This window comes from Micromesistius poutassou (assembly GCF_964030765.1).
Source record: "Micromesistius poutassou genome assembly, chromosome: 22".
In the NCBI taxonomy this organism is placed as follows: Eukaryota; Metazoa; Chordata; class Actinopteri; order Gadiformes; family Gadidae; genus Micromesistius; species Micromesistius poutassou.
In genome coordinates, this window is record NC_140292.1 from 4,894,499 (window position 1) to 4,910,536 (window position 16,038).

The 16,038-nt window shown below is 43.4% G+C and overlaps 1 protein-coding gene across 5 annotated transcripts in view; it reads left to right on the forward strand.

Moving 5' to 3' along the window:
* The window catches only part of chd1 (chromodomain helicase DNA binding protein 1), a 31,823-nt gene that overhangs the window by 12,379 nt on the left and 3,406 nt on the right, over nucleotides 1-16,038 (forward strand). For 3 of the 5 annotated variants that reach the window (XM_084486875.1, XM_084486878.1, XM_084486879.1), the window contains 28 exons: nucleotides 698-891; nucleotides 1,157-1,428; nucleotides 1,550-1,775; nucleotides 3,790-3,890; nucleotides 3,994-4,172; nucleotides 4,412-4,536; nucleotides 5,748-5,964; nucleotides 6,344-6,433; nucleotides 6,578-6,768; nucleotides 6,876-7,064; nucleotides 7,484-7,646; nucleotides 7,849-8,001; nucleotides 8,145-8,216; nucleotides 8,312-8,461; nucleotides 8,553-8,701; nucleotides 9,191-9,287; nucleotides 9,403-9,498; nucleotides 9,964-10,134; nucleotides 10,504-10,664; nucleotides 10,761-10,802; nucleotides 10,895-11,028; nucleotides 11,138-11,276; nucleotides 11,620-11,770; nucleotides 12,981-13,103; nucleotides 13,960-14,097; nucleotides 14,732-14,983; nucleotides 15,244-15,423; nucleotides 15,558-15,736. In XM_084486875.1, coding sequence (XP_084343001.1) covers nucleotides 698-891; nucleotides 1,157-1,428; nucleotides 1,550-1,775; nucleotides 3,790-3,890; nucleotides 3,994-4,172; nucleotides 4,412-4,536; nucleotides 5,748-5,964; nucleotides 6,344-6,433; nucleotides 6,578-6,768; nucleotides 6,876-7,064; nucleotides 7,484-7,646; nucleotides 7,849-8,001; nucleotides 8,145-8,216; nucleotides 8,312-8,461; nucleotides 8,553-8,701; nucleotides 9,191-9,287; nucleotides 9,403-9,498; nucleotides 9,964-10,134; nucleotides 10,504-10,664; nucleotides 10,761-10,802; nucleotides 10,895-11,028; nucleotides 11,138-11,276; nucleotides 11,620-11,770; nucleotides 12,981-13,103; nucleotides 13,960-14,097; nucleotides 14,732-14,983; nucleotides 15,244-15,423; nucleotides 15,558-15,736 — 4,334 coding nt within the window. The remainder of the gene's footprint in view (nucleotides 1-697; nucleotides 892-1,156; nucleotides 1,429-1,549; nucleotides 1,776-3,789; nucleotides 3,891-3,993; nucleotides 4,173-4,411; nucleotides 4,537-5,747; nucleotides 5,965-6,343; nucleotides 6,434-6,577; nucleotides 6,769-6,875; nucleotides 7,065-7,483; nucleotides 7,647-7,848; nucleotides 8,002-8,144; nucleotides 8,217-8,311; nucleotides 8,462-8,552; nucleotides 8,702-9,190; nucleotides 9,288-9,402; nucleotides 9,499-9,963; nucleotides 10,135-10,503; nucleotides 10,665-10,760; nucleotides 10,803-10,894; nucleotides 11,029-11,137; nucleotides 11,277-11,619; nucleotides 11,771-12,980; nucleotides 13,104-13,959; nucleotides 14,098-14,731; nucleotides 14,984-15,243; nucleotides 15,424-15,557; nucleotides 15,737-16,038) is intronic. The other 2 variants (XM_084486876.1, XM_084486877.1) reach the window with 2 other exon arrangements.

A 16,038-nucleotide genomic window follows, 5' to 3' on the forward strand; every position in this document is an offset into this window, starting at 1 on the left:
ATTAATAACTGGCACATTTATAACATGAAGAACTGCAATAAGCGATCCACCGTGTTATTTTCTCATAACAAGCGACCTGCCTATCAACATAAGAATTTGATGAGTGAGAGCGATTTCCAAAATACAGTATTTTTTTGTGAGAACAGGAGGCGTTATTTAGCCAAACTAATGCAGCCTAAACTTGCATGTCAACACGGTTCCTTCTAAACTATGCTTTCTTGAAACCGAGACTGGACCCCCGGGCTGAGCTCTTGAGTGTTCCTTTCATGGTCACAGATTTGAAGAAGAGTCGTTGTGTTTTGCCAAAACAGTTCAGTTCATTTAGATTTTTCTTTTCTGATATCGGCAGCCTTCATTAATCTATGTAAAACTGTAAACACCACTTACATACTGTTTATTTATGTTGTCTAATATCTTAATAATCATTTTTGGCTCAATTTATTTGCCCTGTGTGTTCAAAACTCCTTAGAATAAATCCCAAAAAAGGTTATACTGTTGATAAACAGTATAACTGTTTTGTGTCTCAGTGTTGTGTCTCTGGTAATGGGTTTAAGCCACATCATTAGAGGCAAACTGTTTAAATATTTGGCATCACCCATGTTCATTGCCAGATAAAAAAAACCTGTGTTCGGTGCATCCCTAATTCATGCATTCTTAATCAAACAAGGCTAGTTATTAATATGCTTATCTTTAACAGGACTCCTCAAGCAGTGATTCAGACTCGTCGAGTGGATCCAAGAAAAGACACAATTCAGGCTCAGATTCTGGGTCTGGGTCCAATTCTGGTAGTGGATCTGGATCTGATACATCAGGAGCAGGGGAGAACAGTGATGAAACGGCATCCGACTATGAGCCAAGTAACAAAGTGAAGAGCAGGCGACCTCCAGCAAAGTAAGTTTAGGTTTAATGGCTGGCTTGTGGGGGCCTATGGCTCAGTCTCTCTTCTCAGTGGTCCACTTTGCCGTGGAATCAACTGAACCATGTTGGAAAGTCTCCGAAAAATGTCCCGGCTCCTGTACTTGTATGATAATCTTAGTACAGTCCTCTTGGTAAAGGTGTTTTTCTGAACCAAGTTACTTTGTGATTCAATCTGTTTGTAAGAGTTGATATTATAATCTACCCATTACCCCTTTTTCTTTCCTCTTTTTTTGTATAGGGTGAACGCCAGAAATGGGAAGAAAACCAGCAACCAGAGGAAAGTCCACAAGGGGTCCTCTTCAGACGACGATGACGACGATTACAAGAAGGCCATGTCGGCCGGACCTCGGCGGCAGGCCACCGTCAATGTCAGCTACAAGGAGGACGAGGAGCAGAAGACGGACTCGGACGACCTGGTGGAGGTGCTGGGAGAGGACGTACCCCAGCCGGAGGAGGACGAGTTTGAGACCTTGGAAAGAGTGATGGAGAGCCGGATAGGCAGGAAAGGAGGTGAGTACCCGACCGTCTACCCACTGTGTTTACTGGAGGGCTCAGAGAGCACTGCCGTGATGTTTGTTTCCTCACGTGGATGAAATAATCAGCACACCATTGCAAACCACTTTTTTCACAGCCACGGGAGGCACGACTACCGTTTATGCCATCGAAGCAGATGGGGACCCCAATGCCAACTTTAATCCCAGCAAAGAGGCGGGCGAGACGCAGTACCTGATGAAGTGGAAGAACTGGTCGCACATCCACAACACCTGGGAGACGGAGGACTCCCTGAAGCTCCAGAACGTCAAAGGCATGAAGAAACTGGACAACTTCATGAAAAAGGATCACGAGAAAAAGAGATGGTGAGTTCTGAACACAAAAAAAAGGGACTAACCTTTTCATTGTTGGATACAACTGAATTGTGAATGATGTCATTTTCATTTTACACCCCTTTGTTTTTTCCTGATTTGCTGTCAGTTCTTACAAGGGCTTTCATATAGTTGTTGCCACATAAGACTGTGTTAGGAACACTCTAGATAAGTGTTTTCCGAAACAGGCCATGGGCCTTAAAGATGCTTCAAGCGGCATTCTGGGAAGAATGACAGCAAATAGCATGGAATTTGATAATGCCTCTGATTATGTTCTTAAGGAAAGAAGCGCTTCTTAATCCATTGTTTTTAAGGGGCGGGGGGGACAAATATTGTTAGAAATCACATTATTTATTCATGCAGATGATATTCAAGGCTCTGTAGTTTCTGATAATGCTATGGTGTAATGGACTATAAGACCTGTAAGACAGGAGGTCGCAGCGCCATCCATTATATTAAACACGGAACAAAACCTAAAATCAAATCGTCCGACATGTGTTGTCTGGTTGCAGCTTGTTGGAAAACATGTATGGTTTCAGCCGATACGGTGGTTGGATAAACCATTTGCTATGTTGTGTCAATCTTAAGAAAGGTAGTGACGATGAGGCAACCGTCTGTAGCCTACCTGTCAGTACGTGTGTGTGATGCTCAGGCTTTATTAAATAGTTATAGTGAGAGGGACAGAGACTCGTGTAGAGGTCTGCGCCTGTTGCAGCCCGCAATTCGTGATGTTAAGTCTTTATCAACTGGATCTGGAAATTGAAATGGGACCTAACTCAATTAGGACTTTATGTTCATATGAGCGTGTTTCCATATGTTTATGCACTCTCCTGGTTCTTAAACTCCCAAGAGGCATGAAGACTCCCGGAGCGCTATAGAAATGCAATATTAAACAAAATGCGTGTGCGTAATGAAGCATGTGCCTCAATGTAATTGCTTACATTGATAAGATGAATGCATTTATACCGTCTTCATATTTTTGTGTGCATTCATTTTGAAAGAATAATCATTCCACTAAATGATTTAATGTTTTTATTTTTATTTTTATTTTATCATGTAGCTGAAGTCTCCATGTAAGACTCTAGATTATAGTGTAGTAAATAGTAACAGCCAGCATGGGAAGTCAAGATGAGAGACTGGGGTATCCCCTTCTGGGAGGCAGACTTTAACTTATGCCTATCTAGGAATGTTCCTTATTTAGATACCATTTAAATAAAATAATGTTGACCAGTCATGAGGACAGTGTCATGCAACCATCTGATGGTATGGTTGGGTCATTGAAAGGTAGCTAAATCAAGGAACCTAACTAGACCGTTTCTTGTGCTTCCCGGTGTACCCATTTCAGTACTACACATGGGCAGATAGGGCAGGAGCAGTGTGAAGCGAGGAGATGCTGTTAGATTACCAGCGAACTCCAAATGATTAGGGACAGATAGAAACTGATCTACCTATACCACGGCCGTTGGACAAAGTGCCCCAAATACTCCCATTCCATAGTCGTGAGTTTTCAAGAGAGTGAAAGACTTGAAAATAACACCACAGCAGCAACACCCATCCTCTCGTAACTAGTATATTTCACTCTCCAACAACTGCAGTTTGAACGTGGCGTGAAATCAAATAGTCAGCAGAAGAGGAAAAAATACAACTACACTTTTGCACAAACAAAATGTTACCATAAACTGTCTCACTGACAGATCACATGGTGCTGATGGTAAATGCTTTCAACTGCATCTTTGGTGGTCTCTGTCCTCACTGCATTGTGGAGGCTAACTGCAATCTTTGCACTTCTATTGTTGAACGATTTATGCATCTTTAATGCCTATAGGGAATGTGTAGATAACAAGCTGAACTTTATAACAATTGCATATTAGAAATTGTACACTCGTCTATTATTATGTTATACGCTTGGTTTAATGTTCTTTCTGCAGTGTTTGTTCTATCATCAAAAATTCAATAAGCAATGCATTGGAACATGGTTTCTCATGTACTGTCATTTCCTTCTGCTCAGGTTAAAGGCAGCCTCCCCAGAGGATGTGGAGTATTTCAACTGTCAGCAGGAACTCATGGATGATCTTCACTCTCAGTACCAGCTGGTAGAAAGAATTATAGGTGGGCCCTCGTTGACATTGCTTCATACGGTGAACACATTTATGATCATTACGCTGATTATATATTCCTTGACATTTAAATTCCTATTCTTAATTTTTAACAGGGCATTCAAACCAAAAATCTGCAGCTGGCTACCCAGATTATTTGTGCAAGTGGCAGGGCCTGTCCTACTCTGAATGTAGCTGGGAGGACGGAGCCCTCATCGCCAGGAAGTTTCAGAGGTGTATAGATGACTACCTGAGCAGGAACCATTCCAAAAACATTCCCTTCAGAGAGTGCAAGGTTAGAGCTCATTCCCTCACTTCATTGTGGTTTACCAATGGTGAGCCCAAACTTAATTACAAAATAAAAAACGAAAGGAAACAACAGTCCAATAATCAAGACTAAATGATTCATTGCTCTTGACAAACTTAATTCCAAATGTCTGCAAAATGACTGTATTTGACATTCCTGATTTACATTATGCTAAACTGTCTGCACTTTTTTAGAAAGGCCTTTAGATAACAGAGTTCTCTTTCCAGGTGCTCAAACAGAGGCCGAGGTTTAGTGCTATGAAGAAGCAGCCATCCTACATAGGAGGTGATGGACTGGAGCTGAGAGACTATCAGTTTGACAGCTTGAACTGGATGGCCCACTCGTGGTGCAAGTATGATGATTTCATTAATTTCCATCAACACTTGAATTTAATTTGGAAATGTACAAAATAATTTTAAAGTGAATAAGACGTGTTTGCTGATAGCATATGAGAGTTGTGTGGTTGGTTATGGTTGGATTTAGAGTCTTTCCCTTCTGCAAATGTCCGCAGTGATCAGTATGTTTATCTTCCAGCATTTATGATCTTTATCTTTATGTTCAACTGAACTGTTTACGTACTGACAAGGATGTTTCAACTAGGGATCGACCAATATGGATTTTTTTAGGGCAGATACCAATACAGATTTTTATTTTTTTCATCAGCTTTAGCCGATGACCGATACGCCAATACCGATTTTCTAGAGCTGATATTTGGAGCCGATACTACCCTGGAAATCCAGAGTTCTCACGAGAGCACAACTTGAATTTGCTCAGCGAGTCACTCTGGGAACGAGCAATATACTCACTCCCCAATTCCCCTGTCCCAGAACATTAACCAATCACATCGGTGTATCTGATATAGGCGGGCCAAAAGCGTTGCTGTTTTACCGACTGGATACGGCAAGAGTCTTATCTATTGGTTAGCTCCGCTGGTCTGGATATGTCACCCCTTGTATTCTATGATTGCTCGTAGTGTTATCCAATTGCATGCAGTGATATTTTCAAATGTATGTTTGGTGCCGTCCCTCCAGTTGGGCCAATTTCATTACTCGTTGCCAAACCCTACAGCTTTCGGATGTGGATCTGGATTTCCAGGCTAAGCCGATACTGCTTTTGCTCCCTCAATTTACATCATAAAAATGACACAATGATGATAACAAATGTTATAAGTCTCAATTTAAAAAAGGAACATTTATTGAACTATCTGTAAATCATGCCGGGAAAAAAAAAATTAAAAATCGATAAACAAATATCGGCCGGCCGATATATCTGTCGATCACTAGTTTCAACAATACTAGTAGCTCTATATAGGACTCTAATTTGGTGCTAGATTAACCTTTTTTATAAAATGCTAAACAAGTGGTGTAAATGAGTGGTGAAAAAATGAAAATCTATTCTGTATGCAAGACAATTGTGGCTCTCATGTTATTGGCAATCGTGCCACACAAATTGAGAAAGTGCTTGTGGTGTATTATGTGCTGAGCATGCAAAGCAACGGGTGGATGTCTCCCAAAGTCCTCACTAATGCTTTTATTCCTTCACCTGCTTCCTGATAATTTCCAGAGGCAACAGTTGCATCCTCGCTGATGAGATGGGCTTGGGCAAGACGATCCAGACCATCAGTTTCCTTAGCTACATGTTCCATGAACACCAGCTGTACGGGCCCTTCCTGCTCGTGGTGCCTCTGTCCACGTTGGTCTCATGGCAACGGGAAATTAATCTCTGGGCTCCAATGATGAATGTTGTGGTCTATCTCGGAGACATCAGCAGTAGAAACATGGTATGTTCAACGTTCATGACGTCAGTGGTTTTTTACCGTACTTACAATTATTTGATCAAGATCAGGCCATTCAGCAGATGATCTCATCAAAATATAGAACCCATAATGCTTGCGCTTCCACTGCGATGCATCTTCACCGAGATCATTGATATTAGTGCAGACATCGTTTAATCAATTGGTTGAAACAAATTGGGTCGTTTCATTAATGACCATACAGGATTTTGGCTGACCGTTTTGTTGTGGCTTTTAGCCATATTGAGAGATGGCGTAAATAAAACTTAATTAAAGTTAATTATATTCAGTTTTATAAGAAGTGTCCATGATCATTTTAGATTAACAGTATATTAAATGAGGCTAATTTGAGTTTTGTTGGTTATAGATCCGAACCCATGAGTGGATGCACGTCCAGAACAAGAGACTGAAATTCAACATCTTGCTCACGACGTATGAAATCCTCCTGAAAGACAAGGTGGGCCAATATTCTAAATCCTTTACACGCTGTGGTTTGCTTCACAAATTACCCATTGGACGGCTCGCCACTGCTGCTCTCTGATGCCTAATGAACGAGGTCGAGGTGGCAGTAAACCTAATTGCCGACTTTCCATCCCACTAGTCATTCCTGGGCTCTGTGAACTGGGCCTTCATCGGTGTGGATGAGGCTCACCGGCTGAAGAACGACGACTCGCTCCTCTACAAAACCATGATGGACTTCAAATCCAACCACAGGCTGCTGATTACTGGAACGCCCCTGCAGAACTCTCTGAAGGAGCTCTGGTCCCTGCTGCACTTCATCATGCCCGACAAGTAGGGCATCATCTCATTATCTTAGAACGGAAGTCATGTTTTTAAGATGATCATTTGTTAGCAGCACGTCAAGGGCAAGAGTGAACCGTTCCCTCCTCTGCAACCAGGTTTCATTCTTGGGAGATCTTTGATGAAGACCATGGCAAGGGGCGGGACGCCGGATACACCAGTCTTCACAAGGAGCTTGAGCCCTTCCTACTGCGGCGAGTCAAGAAAGATGTGGAGAAATCGCTCCCTGCAAAAGTAGAGCAAATCCTCCGGGTGGAGATGAGCGCCATCCAGAAGCAGTACTACAAGTAAGGGCATTTTGACATGACCCTGATGTCAAATACAATAAGTCACTTAACGCCTCTAACCAAATTCTTGAACTGACCTTCTCATCGTGTGGCATTATTATGGCAATAGATAACCCTACCCTTTTAATAGGTTCCGCAACATTGTTTTCGATTTAGTGTCATATTTTTGATAATTTGTTTGTTTGTTCATTTGTTAATACCAGGACATGGGGACAACCGTGATTTGGTTTTTGCTAACTGCAGCACACTCTCCTTTTCTTTTAGCAAAAAGTGCTGATGTAAACATGTGATAAATACCCTTTATCATATTTGACGGGTCCAAAGGCATGATAACTAGTATAATGAACTGGTGCTTGCATGTCTTTTGTGTAGTGAAACAAAATGGGACCCCATGGTTACGTGAGTTTGTGTGTGATCAGGTGGATCCTGACCAGGAACTACAAGGCCCTCAGTAAAGGCGTTAAGGGCAGCACCTCAGGATTCCTCAACATCGTCATGGAGCTCAAGAAGTGCTGCAACCACTGCTACCTTATCAAGTCCCCTGACGACAACGAGTTCTACAGCCGAGCGGAGGCCTTACAGGTATGAGAGTGGTGTAACGGTTAATATACAAGGGCAGGCCTTTTGTATGCCACTAAAAACAAGAACCGATAATCGGATTTAACATAGTCTTGAGTCCCGAGATGAACATCATTCTCAATTCAGCGCTTGTAATCAAATTCTCCCGCTGGCTGATCCGTTTGGTGTTGATGAAACTTCCTGGCCTCTGTCTTCTGACCTCCAGCACTTGATCAGAAGCAGCGGTAAGCTGGTTCTGCTGGACAAGCTGCTTGTGCGCCTCAAGGAGCGTGGCCACCGCGTGCTCATCTTCTCTCAGATGGTCCGGATGCTGGACATCCTGGCCGAGTACCTGAAGAGCCGACAGTTTCTGTTCCAGGTGTGTGTGGCTGGCTGTTGATTGAGTTTTGGCTGGAGCTGATCTTGTTTTAGTTTTTTTTCTAATCAGTTTAGTGTGTGTGTGTGTGTGTGTGTGTGTGGGGACTGATCCTTATTCTAAATGTGTGTTTTTGTCTTTTGTAGAGATTAGACGGCTCCATAAAGGGAGAGATAAGGAAGCAGGCGTTGGACCATTTCAACGCTGAGGGGTCAGAGGTCGGTGAATACGCAACACACTCAGGGACACAAAAGGTTCAGGTTCTTGCCATGTGCTCTAAACACTCCCCCCCCCCCCCCTCCCCCCCCCGCAGGATTTCTGCTTCCTGTTGTCGACCCGGGCCGGGGGCCTGGGCATCAACTTGGCCTCGGCCGACACGGTTGTCATCTTCGACTCGGACTGGAACCCCCAGAACGACCTCCAGGCCCAGGCCAGGGCTCACCGCATCGGGCAGAAGAGACAGGTGCGTACCAGTCTGACTGGCGTGTGTGTGTGTGTGCGTGTGTGTGTGTGTGTGTGTGTGTGTGTGTTAATAAGATCCTATACATCTTTAGGTGAACATCTATCGCTTGGTTACGAGGAGTTCGGTGGAGGAGGAGATCATCGAGCGGGCGAAGAAGAAGATGGTGTTGGACCATCTGGTTATCCAGAGAATGGACACCACGGGGAAGACTGTTCTCCACACCGGTGCTGCACCTTCAAGGTAACGCATCACCCAGAGGTTTGCACACGTAGGGCAGTCTATCCTGTCCATAGCAGGTGTGTAGTGCTACAGATGGGAGTGGGTTATCGCTGATCACCCAGACTAGTGGTGGAAGCATTCCCTCTCAGTGGAGAGGGTACCTCTGTCGTCACACGGCATGATAAGATGTTGAGTTCGGAACAGAGTAGAACAATCACCAACTGGTTAAAAATATAGGATTTTACACCTTTTTTTTGTGACGTCACAAAATGGCATACTGTTTTCAAGACCATGGTAGACATACTAACACGTTTAAAACAAACCAAAAATCTGGATATGAAACATGAAATCCTTCACCTCATGGCTGTGCTTGAATTTCACTTGGAGAATCCGAAGTGATGCCAATAGAATAGTCTTATAACACTTTTTTCTTGGTGTATGTATGTACATACATAGGAATTCCAATTGTATTTATTTATGTATGTATACATTTTTTCCTGTTGCATGCAGTGCTACTCCTTACAACAAGGAGGAGCTGTCTGCCATCTTGAAGTTTGGTGCCGAGGAGCTATTCAAGGAGCCCGAAGGCGAGGAGCAAGATCCTCTGGTTGGCATTGATTTACCCTACACATCAACACCACCATCATCATCCTCAACAGGGCAATGACATGCATACTATTGTCACAGCATTGTCTAACCATGTCTAATGTCTCATGCTACAGGAGATGGATATCGATGAGATCTTGAAACGGGCTGAGACCAGGGACAACGACCCCGGCCCCTCCACCGTTGGGGAGGAGCTGCTCTCGCAGTTTAAGGTGAGGGGGTTCTCCCGAGTCACTTTCCTTGTGACTCTTATGTTTTGATAAGGGCTGCACATTTAAGACCAAAACGGACAATTGTGATTATCTTCCCCGATATTGTGATTATTCATTGTGAATAACTGGTCAGCAATTCACTTTGCCAATCTGGCCATCGGGCCACATCGCTTCGTGTCCTATGGTTAGCAGCCGTGAATCGTTAGACCTTGCATTATTTATATTTTAGGGCATTAGCAGACACTTTTGTGCAAAACGACTTACAGACATCCACACACCGACGGCGGTGTCAACCACACACGGCAACAAGCCAACCCGTCGGAAGCAGTTGGGGTTAGGTTTCTTGCTCAGAGTCACCTCGACACGTGCTAGGAGGAGCCGAGGATCGCACTAGGAAATCTGACGTATTGTATTGCAGGCTTTTGGTGGCATGTATCAATGGATGTTTCTTCTGTAATCCGACAGGTGGCCAACTTCTCTATGATGGAGGAAGAGGAGATTGACTCTGAGCGCAGCATGAGGAGCTGGGATGACATCATCCCAGAGGAGCAGAGGAGGAGGATGGAGGAGGAGGAACGGCAGAAGGAGCTGGAGGAGATCTATCTGCTGCCACGCATGAGGAATTGTGCAAAGCAGGTACGACAAATGGGTTCTATTTTTTCCTAAAAGTAGGAGATTAGAAATGCGATTTGCAATTACTTGTATTTCACTATTGATGATGCTGTATCTAAGGTAATGGTTCTGGCACAGGGTTACACTTTGAAGGGGCTGTCAAGCTAATTCTTTTACAGATCTTGTTGTAATATGAGAATAGCTCAACTATAATATCATGCATAGAATAGTCCATTAATGAACTGAATGTATATGTTCAATATTCACTACTACATCTTAAGATCAATCTGTGTATTGAAAGAAAAACTGTGTCCCTTGACCACACACTTTCCACACACTTTCCAGCTGCAATGGTTCTTCTCTGATTAGATGTTTGTTGTTTGGGGTTGCCAGATCAGTTTCAATGGCAACGAAGGCCGGAGAAGCAGGAACCGAAGGTACTCTGGCTCGGACAGCGACTCAACGTCCGATCGCAAGAAACCAAAGAAACGGGGGCGACCACGTACTATCCCACGAGAAAACATCAAGGGGTTCAGCGACGCCGAGATCCGGAGGTGAGCTCTCCGTTCCGTATCCAACTGGTCAGCATTCGTGTGTCACTCATCCTCCCACATTTAGGAATAATTTCAATCTTTCTCAATGCTTTCCAGATTTGTCAAGAGCTATAAAAAGTTTGGTGGACCGCTGGAAAGGTACGTTTATTCCGTTTATTTTGTTCATGTCCTTCAGAGAGTCTTTGCGTGTCTCCGCCAAAGGTGCAGATGATAATCTCTTTGTTCCTTAGGTTGGATGCGATCGCTCGCGACGCGGAGCTCGTAGACAAATCCGAGCAGGACTTAAAGCGCCTGGCGGAGACGGTGCACAACGGCTGTGTCCGCACACTCCGGGAGAACCCCTGCGAGCAGGAGAAGAACTCTGGTAGGTTAACCCTCGTCCTTTTCATTTTAGTTAAACATGCACACTCTGCTACCCTCCATTTAAATGTTCTGTATATTGAGGGGCACCCCTGACATTTCTTTCCACTCAGGAGGAAGACGAGGCAAGGTAAAAGGTCCAACGTTCAGGATCTCTGGCGTGCAGGTGAATGCCAAGCTGGTGATTTCGCATGAAGAGGAGCTGGCTCCGCTCCATAAGGCCATTCCTTTTGACCCAGAAGACAGGAAGAAGTAACTATATTTAATAATGTATAGAGATTTGCTTACATGCTGGCATCCTTGATACATTACATAAAACAACTCAGCTCGACTCTAATCACACAGAATTCAACACAGAATCACAACATTAAGCCCATTGGCCGTTTTATGTTTTCATTCCCTTGTACCAGTATCTTGCTTAGTGAGTGGTCTGTATCCTAACGCCACTCACTCTGACCCCAACCACTTCATCTTTAATATCTTTCAAAAGAGTATTGAATGTTATTCCAGTTAAAGCATGCTATTAAATGTGCAATTCTGATCAGATTGTGTCAAACGCTTCTTGAATATTAAGTGTGGTCGTGTGTTTTTAAAGGTACATGATTCCGTGCCATTCGAAGGCCGCACACTTTGACATCGAGTGGGGCAAGGAGGACGACTCCAGCCTCCTCATAGGAATCTACGAGTACGGCTACGGGAGCTGGGAGATGATCAAGATGGACCCAGACCTCAACCTCACGCATAAGGTACGTGCCCAAATCCTGTACAGATGGTTCATTTATTCACACCAAAACATGGATGGATGAACCTGGTCAAATCCACTTCTTCTGGGAGGTCTATGTCCCATAAGATTTAAGGAGGTCCTTTTTCTTTTTTCAAATGAAGTGTTTATTTTTATTTATTTTATAAAATACTTGAATATGTCATGTTAGTTACTACTTAAAAAGGCTCCTTCCTGCGAGGCTACCTCTTAGGTTGCCCAGTGGGCTTGCTTGTGTGTACTACCAAACATGGAAACATTTGGAGGGAGTACACATCTCTATTCTAAGATTATCCGCACCTTCTCTGAAAACTAGCCATATCTCGCGGGACGTCCATTCGTCTCGTGAAGACGGAATCTAGGTTGCAAAGTATATTTGAGTCATGGCACCGGTTATCATTGACACCTCTCTGATTGATTGATGATTTTTATTTGACCATTTTTGATATAAAATATGAACAGCACTCTGTCATACATGAAAATACATAAATAGTCAGGGATGACATAATAAAGCCTGAAGGATTATTTCCATTGTGGTCCTTGTGTGGCAGGAGAAGAGGACAGGTAGCAGCAAATCATACATCAATCATTCAAAAAAATGTACACAACTACATACAAGTCACACACATAACAATGATAATAATTAAGACATGCCACAGATTGGCGTCTAAGCCATTATTTCAAAGCATTTTTAAAACTGCCTATCAAATATTGATCATTTTATTTTGCTATAGTACATTTGTTAGTCTTATTTTTACTGTTCACATTTGTATTTAACAAATGTTAATAAAATAGCTTAAATTTGAGAGAGTAGGAACCCATTTTACGTATACTTAAAATATAAGCAAAACGTAGTTGTTGCTTGTTTCTGACAGACTTGAGTGTACCAGGTAACCTGTTCCAAAGGTTAGTCCCAGCATACAGAAAATAATCTTGTACAAAATCTGTTGAGCTACCCCTAGTGGAATGCCTGTGAACTTTACTTACTCGATTAAAATAATTTCTTAAGTATTTGGTCACATCCCCATAAACATCCTATGTACCATACACAGCTGTATCTAAGATACACAATCCTCTACTTTCAACCAACCCAACCCCTCTAATGAACTCTCCATTTATCCCTTGAATGTCCGACGAGGTAGATTGATGTCAACTAATAACTCAACTGCATACTAAACTCTCTCCATCCCTTAAAGCTTCTTCCAGACGACCCTGACAAGAAACCCCAGGCCAAACAGCTGCAAACGAGAGCAGACTACCTCATTAAATTACTAAGCAAAGACCTGGCGAAAAAAGAAGCACAAAGACACGCAGGGACGGTGAGTGGAAGTGAAAAGCGCTTTCTTTGCGTACCTATTTGGACTAGTCGACCCCTGACATGCTTCTGTGTGGATTCTGCTGTTTAGTTTGTAGTGGTTTAACTCTGTTCACTGACGACGACACATACCACCACATCAGCATTGTGTGGATAGCGCAGGCCGGAATTGACAAGGTGTCAGAATAATGAAAGGGTACTTAAAAGTGGCAATTTTTAAGTCATGGTGGTTATGCTGTCTGTCACTTGAACTGCATTCTCAGAACACTAGAGGGCAGAACAGGTCCTGTAAAAAACCTGCTCTGCGCCTGTCTTTTTTTTATCCCTTTTTTATTTTGTGTTAAGATTGTCTTTTAAGAAAAGCGTTTTCTGTTGTGTTCATAAAGTATGGTAATAACTGGAAGTGAATCCATATCATTTGATGGGACTGGTGCTTTTGCATGCAACTAAATTCATTGGCATGTATGTTGGAGAGACAGGGTGCCAAAGAGAGGCTGAACCAGAGGGTGCTCTTTTAAAATGATGTGCTTTTATTTTGATATAGCTGTGGTATGTGACGTAATAACAAGGGACACCATTAAATATCTGTATCAATGAATAAATGAAAAACTGTCAATGTCAAGTCACAAGGGACAACACAAGTCCCTTGATTTGGAGAAGGCCAAGCGCCACTTTAACACCCTTTTGGTAATACGTTTTCATAGAAATGATGCAAAGTGCTGCAAAAGCAACGTCCGCTAGTTCACTAATGCTATGCATCCCAGGAGAGTGGGACTTTAGAAGCACTGCTTGGCCCACCCATGAGGCAGAAGTTCACTCTGAGGATCATGTTTTTGGTTCTTGTTTTTTTAAATGCGTAGGCCAATTCAAGGAAGAAGAAACCAAGGAGCAAGAAGAACAAGGCTCTGAAGGCCAGCAAGGTGACCGAGGTGGTCAAGAGTCCGTCTTCAGACCCCCCTTCAGATGCCAGATCGGAGCACGAGGCAGAGGAGGAGAAGGTAACACTGGTCCACACAGGCCTATTCCTGACTTTGCTGCCAAAAAAATAATAAGACAAAATGTTATGTTTTTTTATTACATTATGCAGTTTTAATTTACTGCCACTATTTGCTCTAAGCATTAGTTCCCTACATTTGGAATGCCAAGTTGCAATGTTCATTTTGTAATGACGTTATTTTAGCTTTGCCTGAAATTCAAATACTAGTGTATTCAAAATGACTTCTATTTTTGCAGATCAAGTTTTGCTTATCTTTTACTGACACAGCCGTGAAATAATGAATTAGAATTTTTTTTTTAGTTTTTGTGTCTGAATTGAGCTATTGAGTTTTCCGTTGATCTTTTGTGTTCATTTGTGTTTGCTAAATAAACACACCAGGAACATAAACAGCGTTTCTGACCTTCTACACACAACCTTCCTATCCACTCATTCCCACTGCAGTAGTAATTGTGCATAAAGGGGGCGGGGGCACTCGTTGCTCAGACACTGCATGTATATTTATAGTTTTCTTCACCCTTTGCATATGAGGTGGTCCGGAAAGGTCTGGACAACCATTGAGTGGTACACCCAAGGACAAAGGGTTGGGAACCCCTGCTCTAGAGCATCCACTCTGACGCTGTTGTGGTCCCTTCCAGGAAGTAGCAGTAGTGAAGCCCCCTCCACGGAGGGCCCGGCCGGAGCGGGTGATGGTGAAGGAGGAGCCCGAGCAGGACTCCCCCGCCTCCCCCTCGGAGGAGAGGGAGGTCAGGGAGCCGGAGGTCAGGAAGGAGGTCAAGAAGGAGAAGAAGGAGGAGAGCCGAGACATCAAGGAGAAAAAGGAGCCAAAGGAGAAGAAAGAGGTGAAGCCGCTGGAGGCAGTCTGCAAGCAGGAGGAGGACTTGGAAAAGGTACAACGGTGATGCTGGATGTGTATGGTTGAGTTAACATAAGCAGTCCTTCAAAACCTATTGTATTTAGACATGATGGGCAATGCAGCAAGCTGACTTAACTGAACTGTGTGGGAGGGCTGATTGCATTGGCACATGTCAACTGTCAATTGTTAAGCATTTCTAAATATAATATGTATAACTGGTATTGGATAAACAAATGGTGCCATTATAAATCCTTATTTATATAACTCTATATATCTCTCCTGGACCATGAGTAGGTTTCGTTGATCGAAGATTCATTTTCGGCCGTCCCTGACTTCCAGCAGAACGACGTGAAGTTGGAGATACGAGAAAAAGCCAAGAAACTGGCAGACACGCCGGTCCACATCACAGCCGGCGGGGAGCCTGTGCCCATCTCTGAGGAGTCTGAGGAGCTGGACCAGAAGACCTTCAGTGTGGTACGTTTTCTTTTTGCGTATTCACGAGAATACATTTGTGACTGTGTGTAAGTGCACATTGACTGCATGGAGAAGCGATGGCTGTCGGGACGGTTCCAGCCATATTCATTCAATGTGGTTCTCTTCCGGTCCAGTGTAAGGAGAGGATGCGGCCGGTCAAGGCGGCTCTGAAGCAGCTGGACCGGCCGGAGAAGGGCCTGTCAGAGCGGGAGCAGCTGGAGCACACCAGACAGTGCCTCATCAAGATCGGAGACCACATCACAGAGTGTCTCAAGGAGTATTCTAATCCCGAGCTGGTCAAACAGTGGAGGAAGTGAGTAGATGAATAGTTTTAAGTTCCCTCATGCTTGGTGTTTACAGTCACCGTTTATATCGTATCTTTGTGTGCATCACCGTATTTACGGTTAACTTTGCTGAATACTCATCTGAAAACTATCTTGCCTGTCAATACGTAAAAACAATGCATGTGGCTCTTGCTCTTGGGATTTTCAAAAATATATATATATACATCTGAGTTTGCTACTCAGTTTGCTAATCACTTCCTACTTGTGTGATGATCATTAAAGATAATCAACATATGAATTACCTTATCGGTTTTCTCCGCAGGCAGAAAGG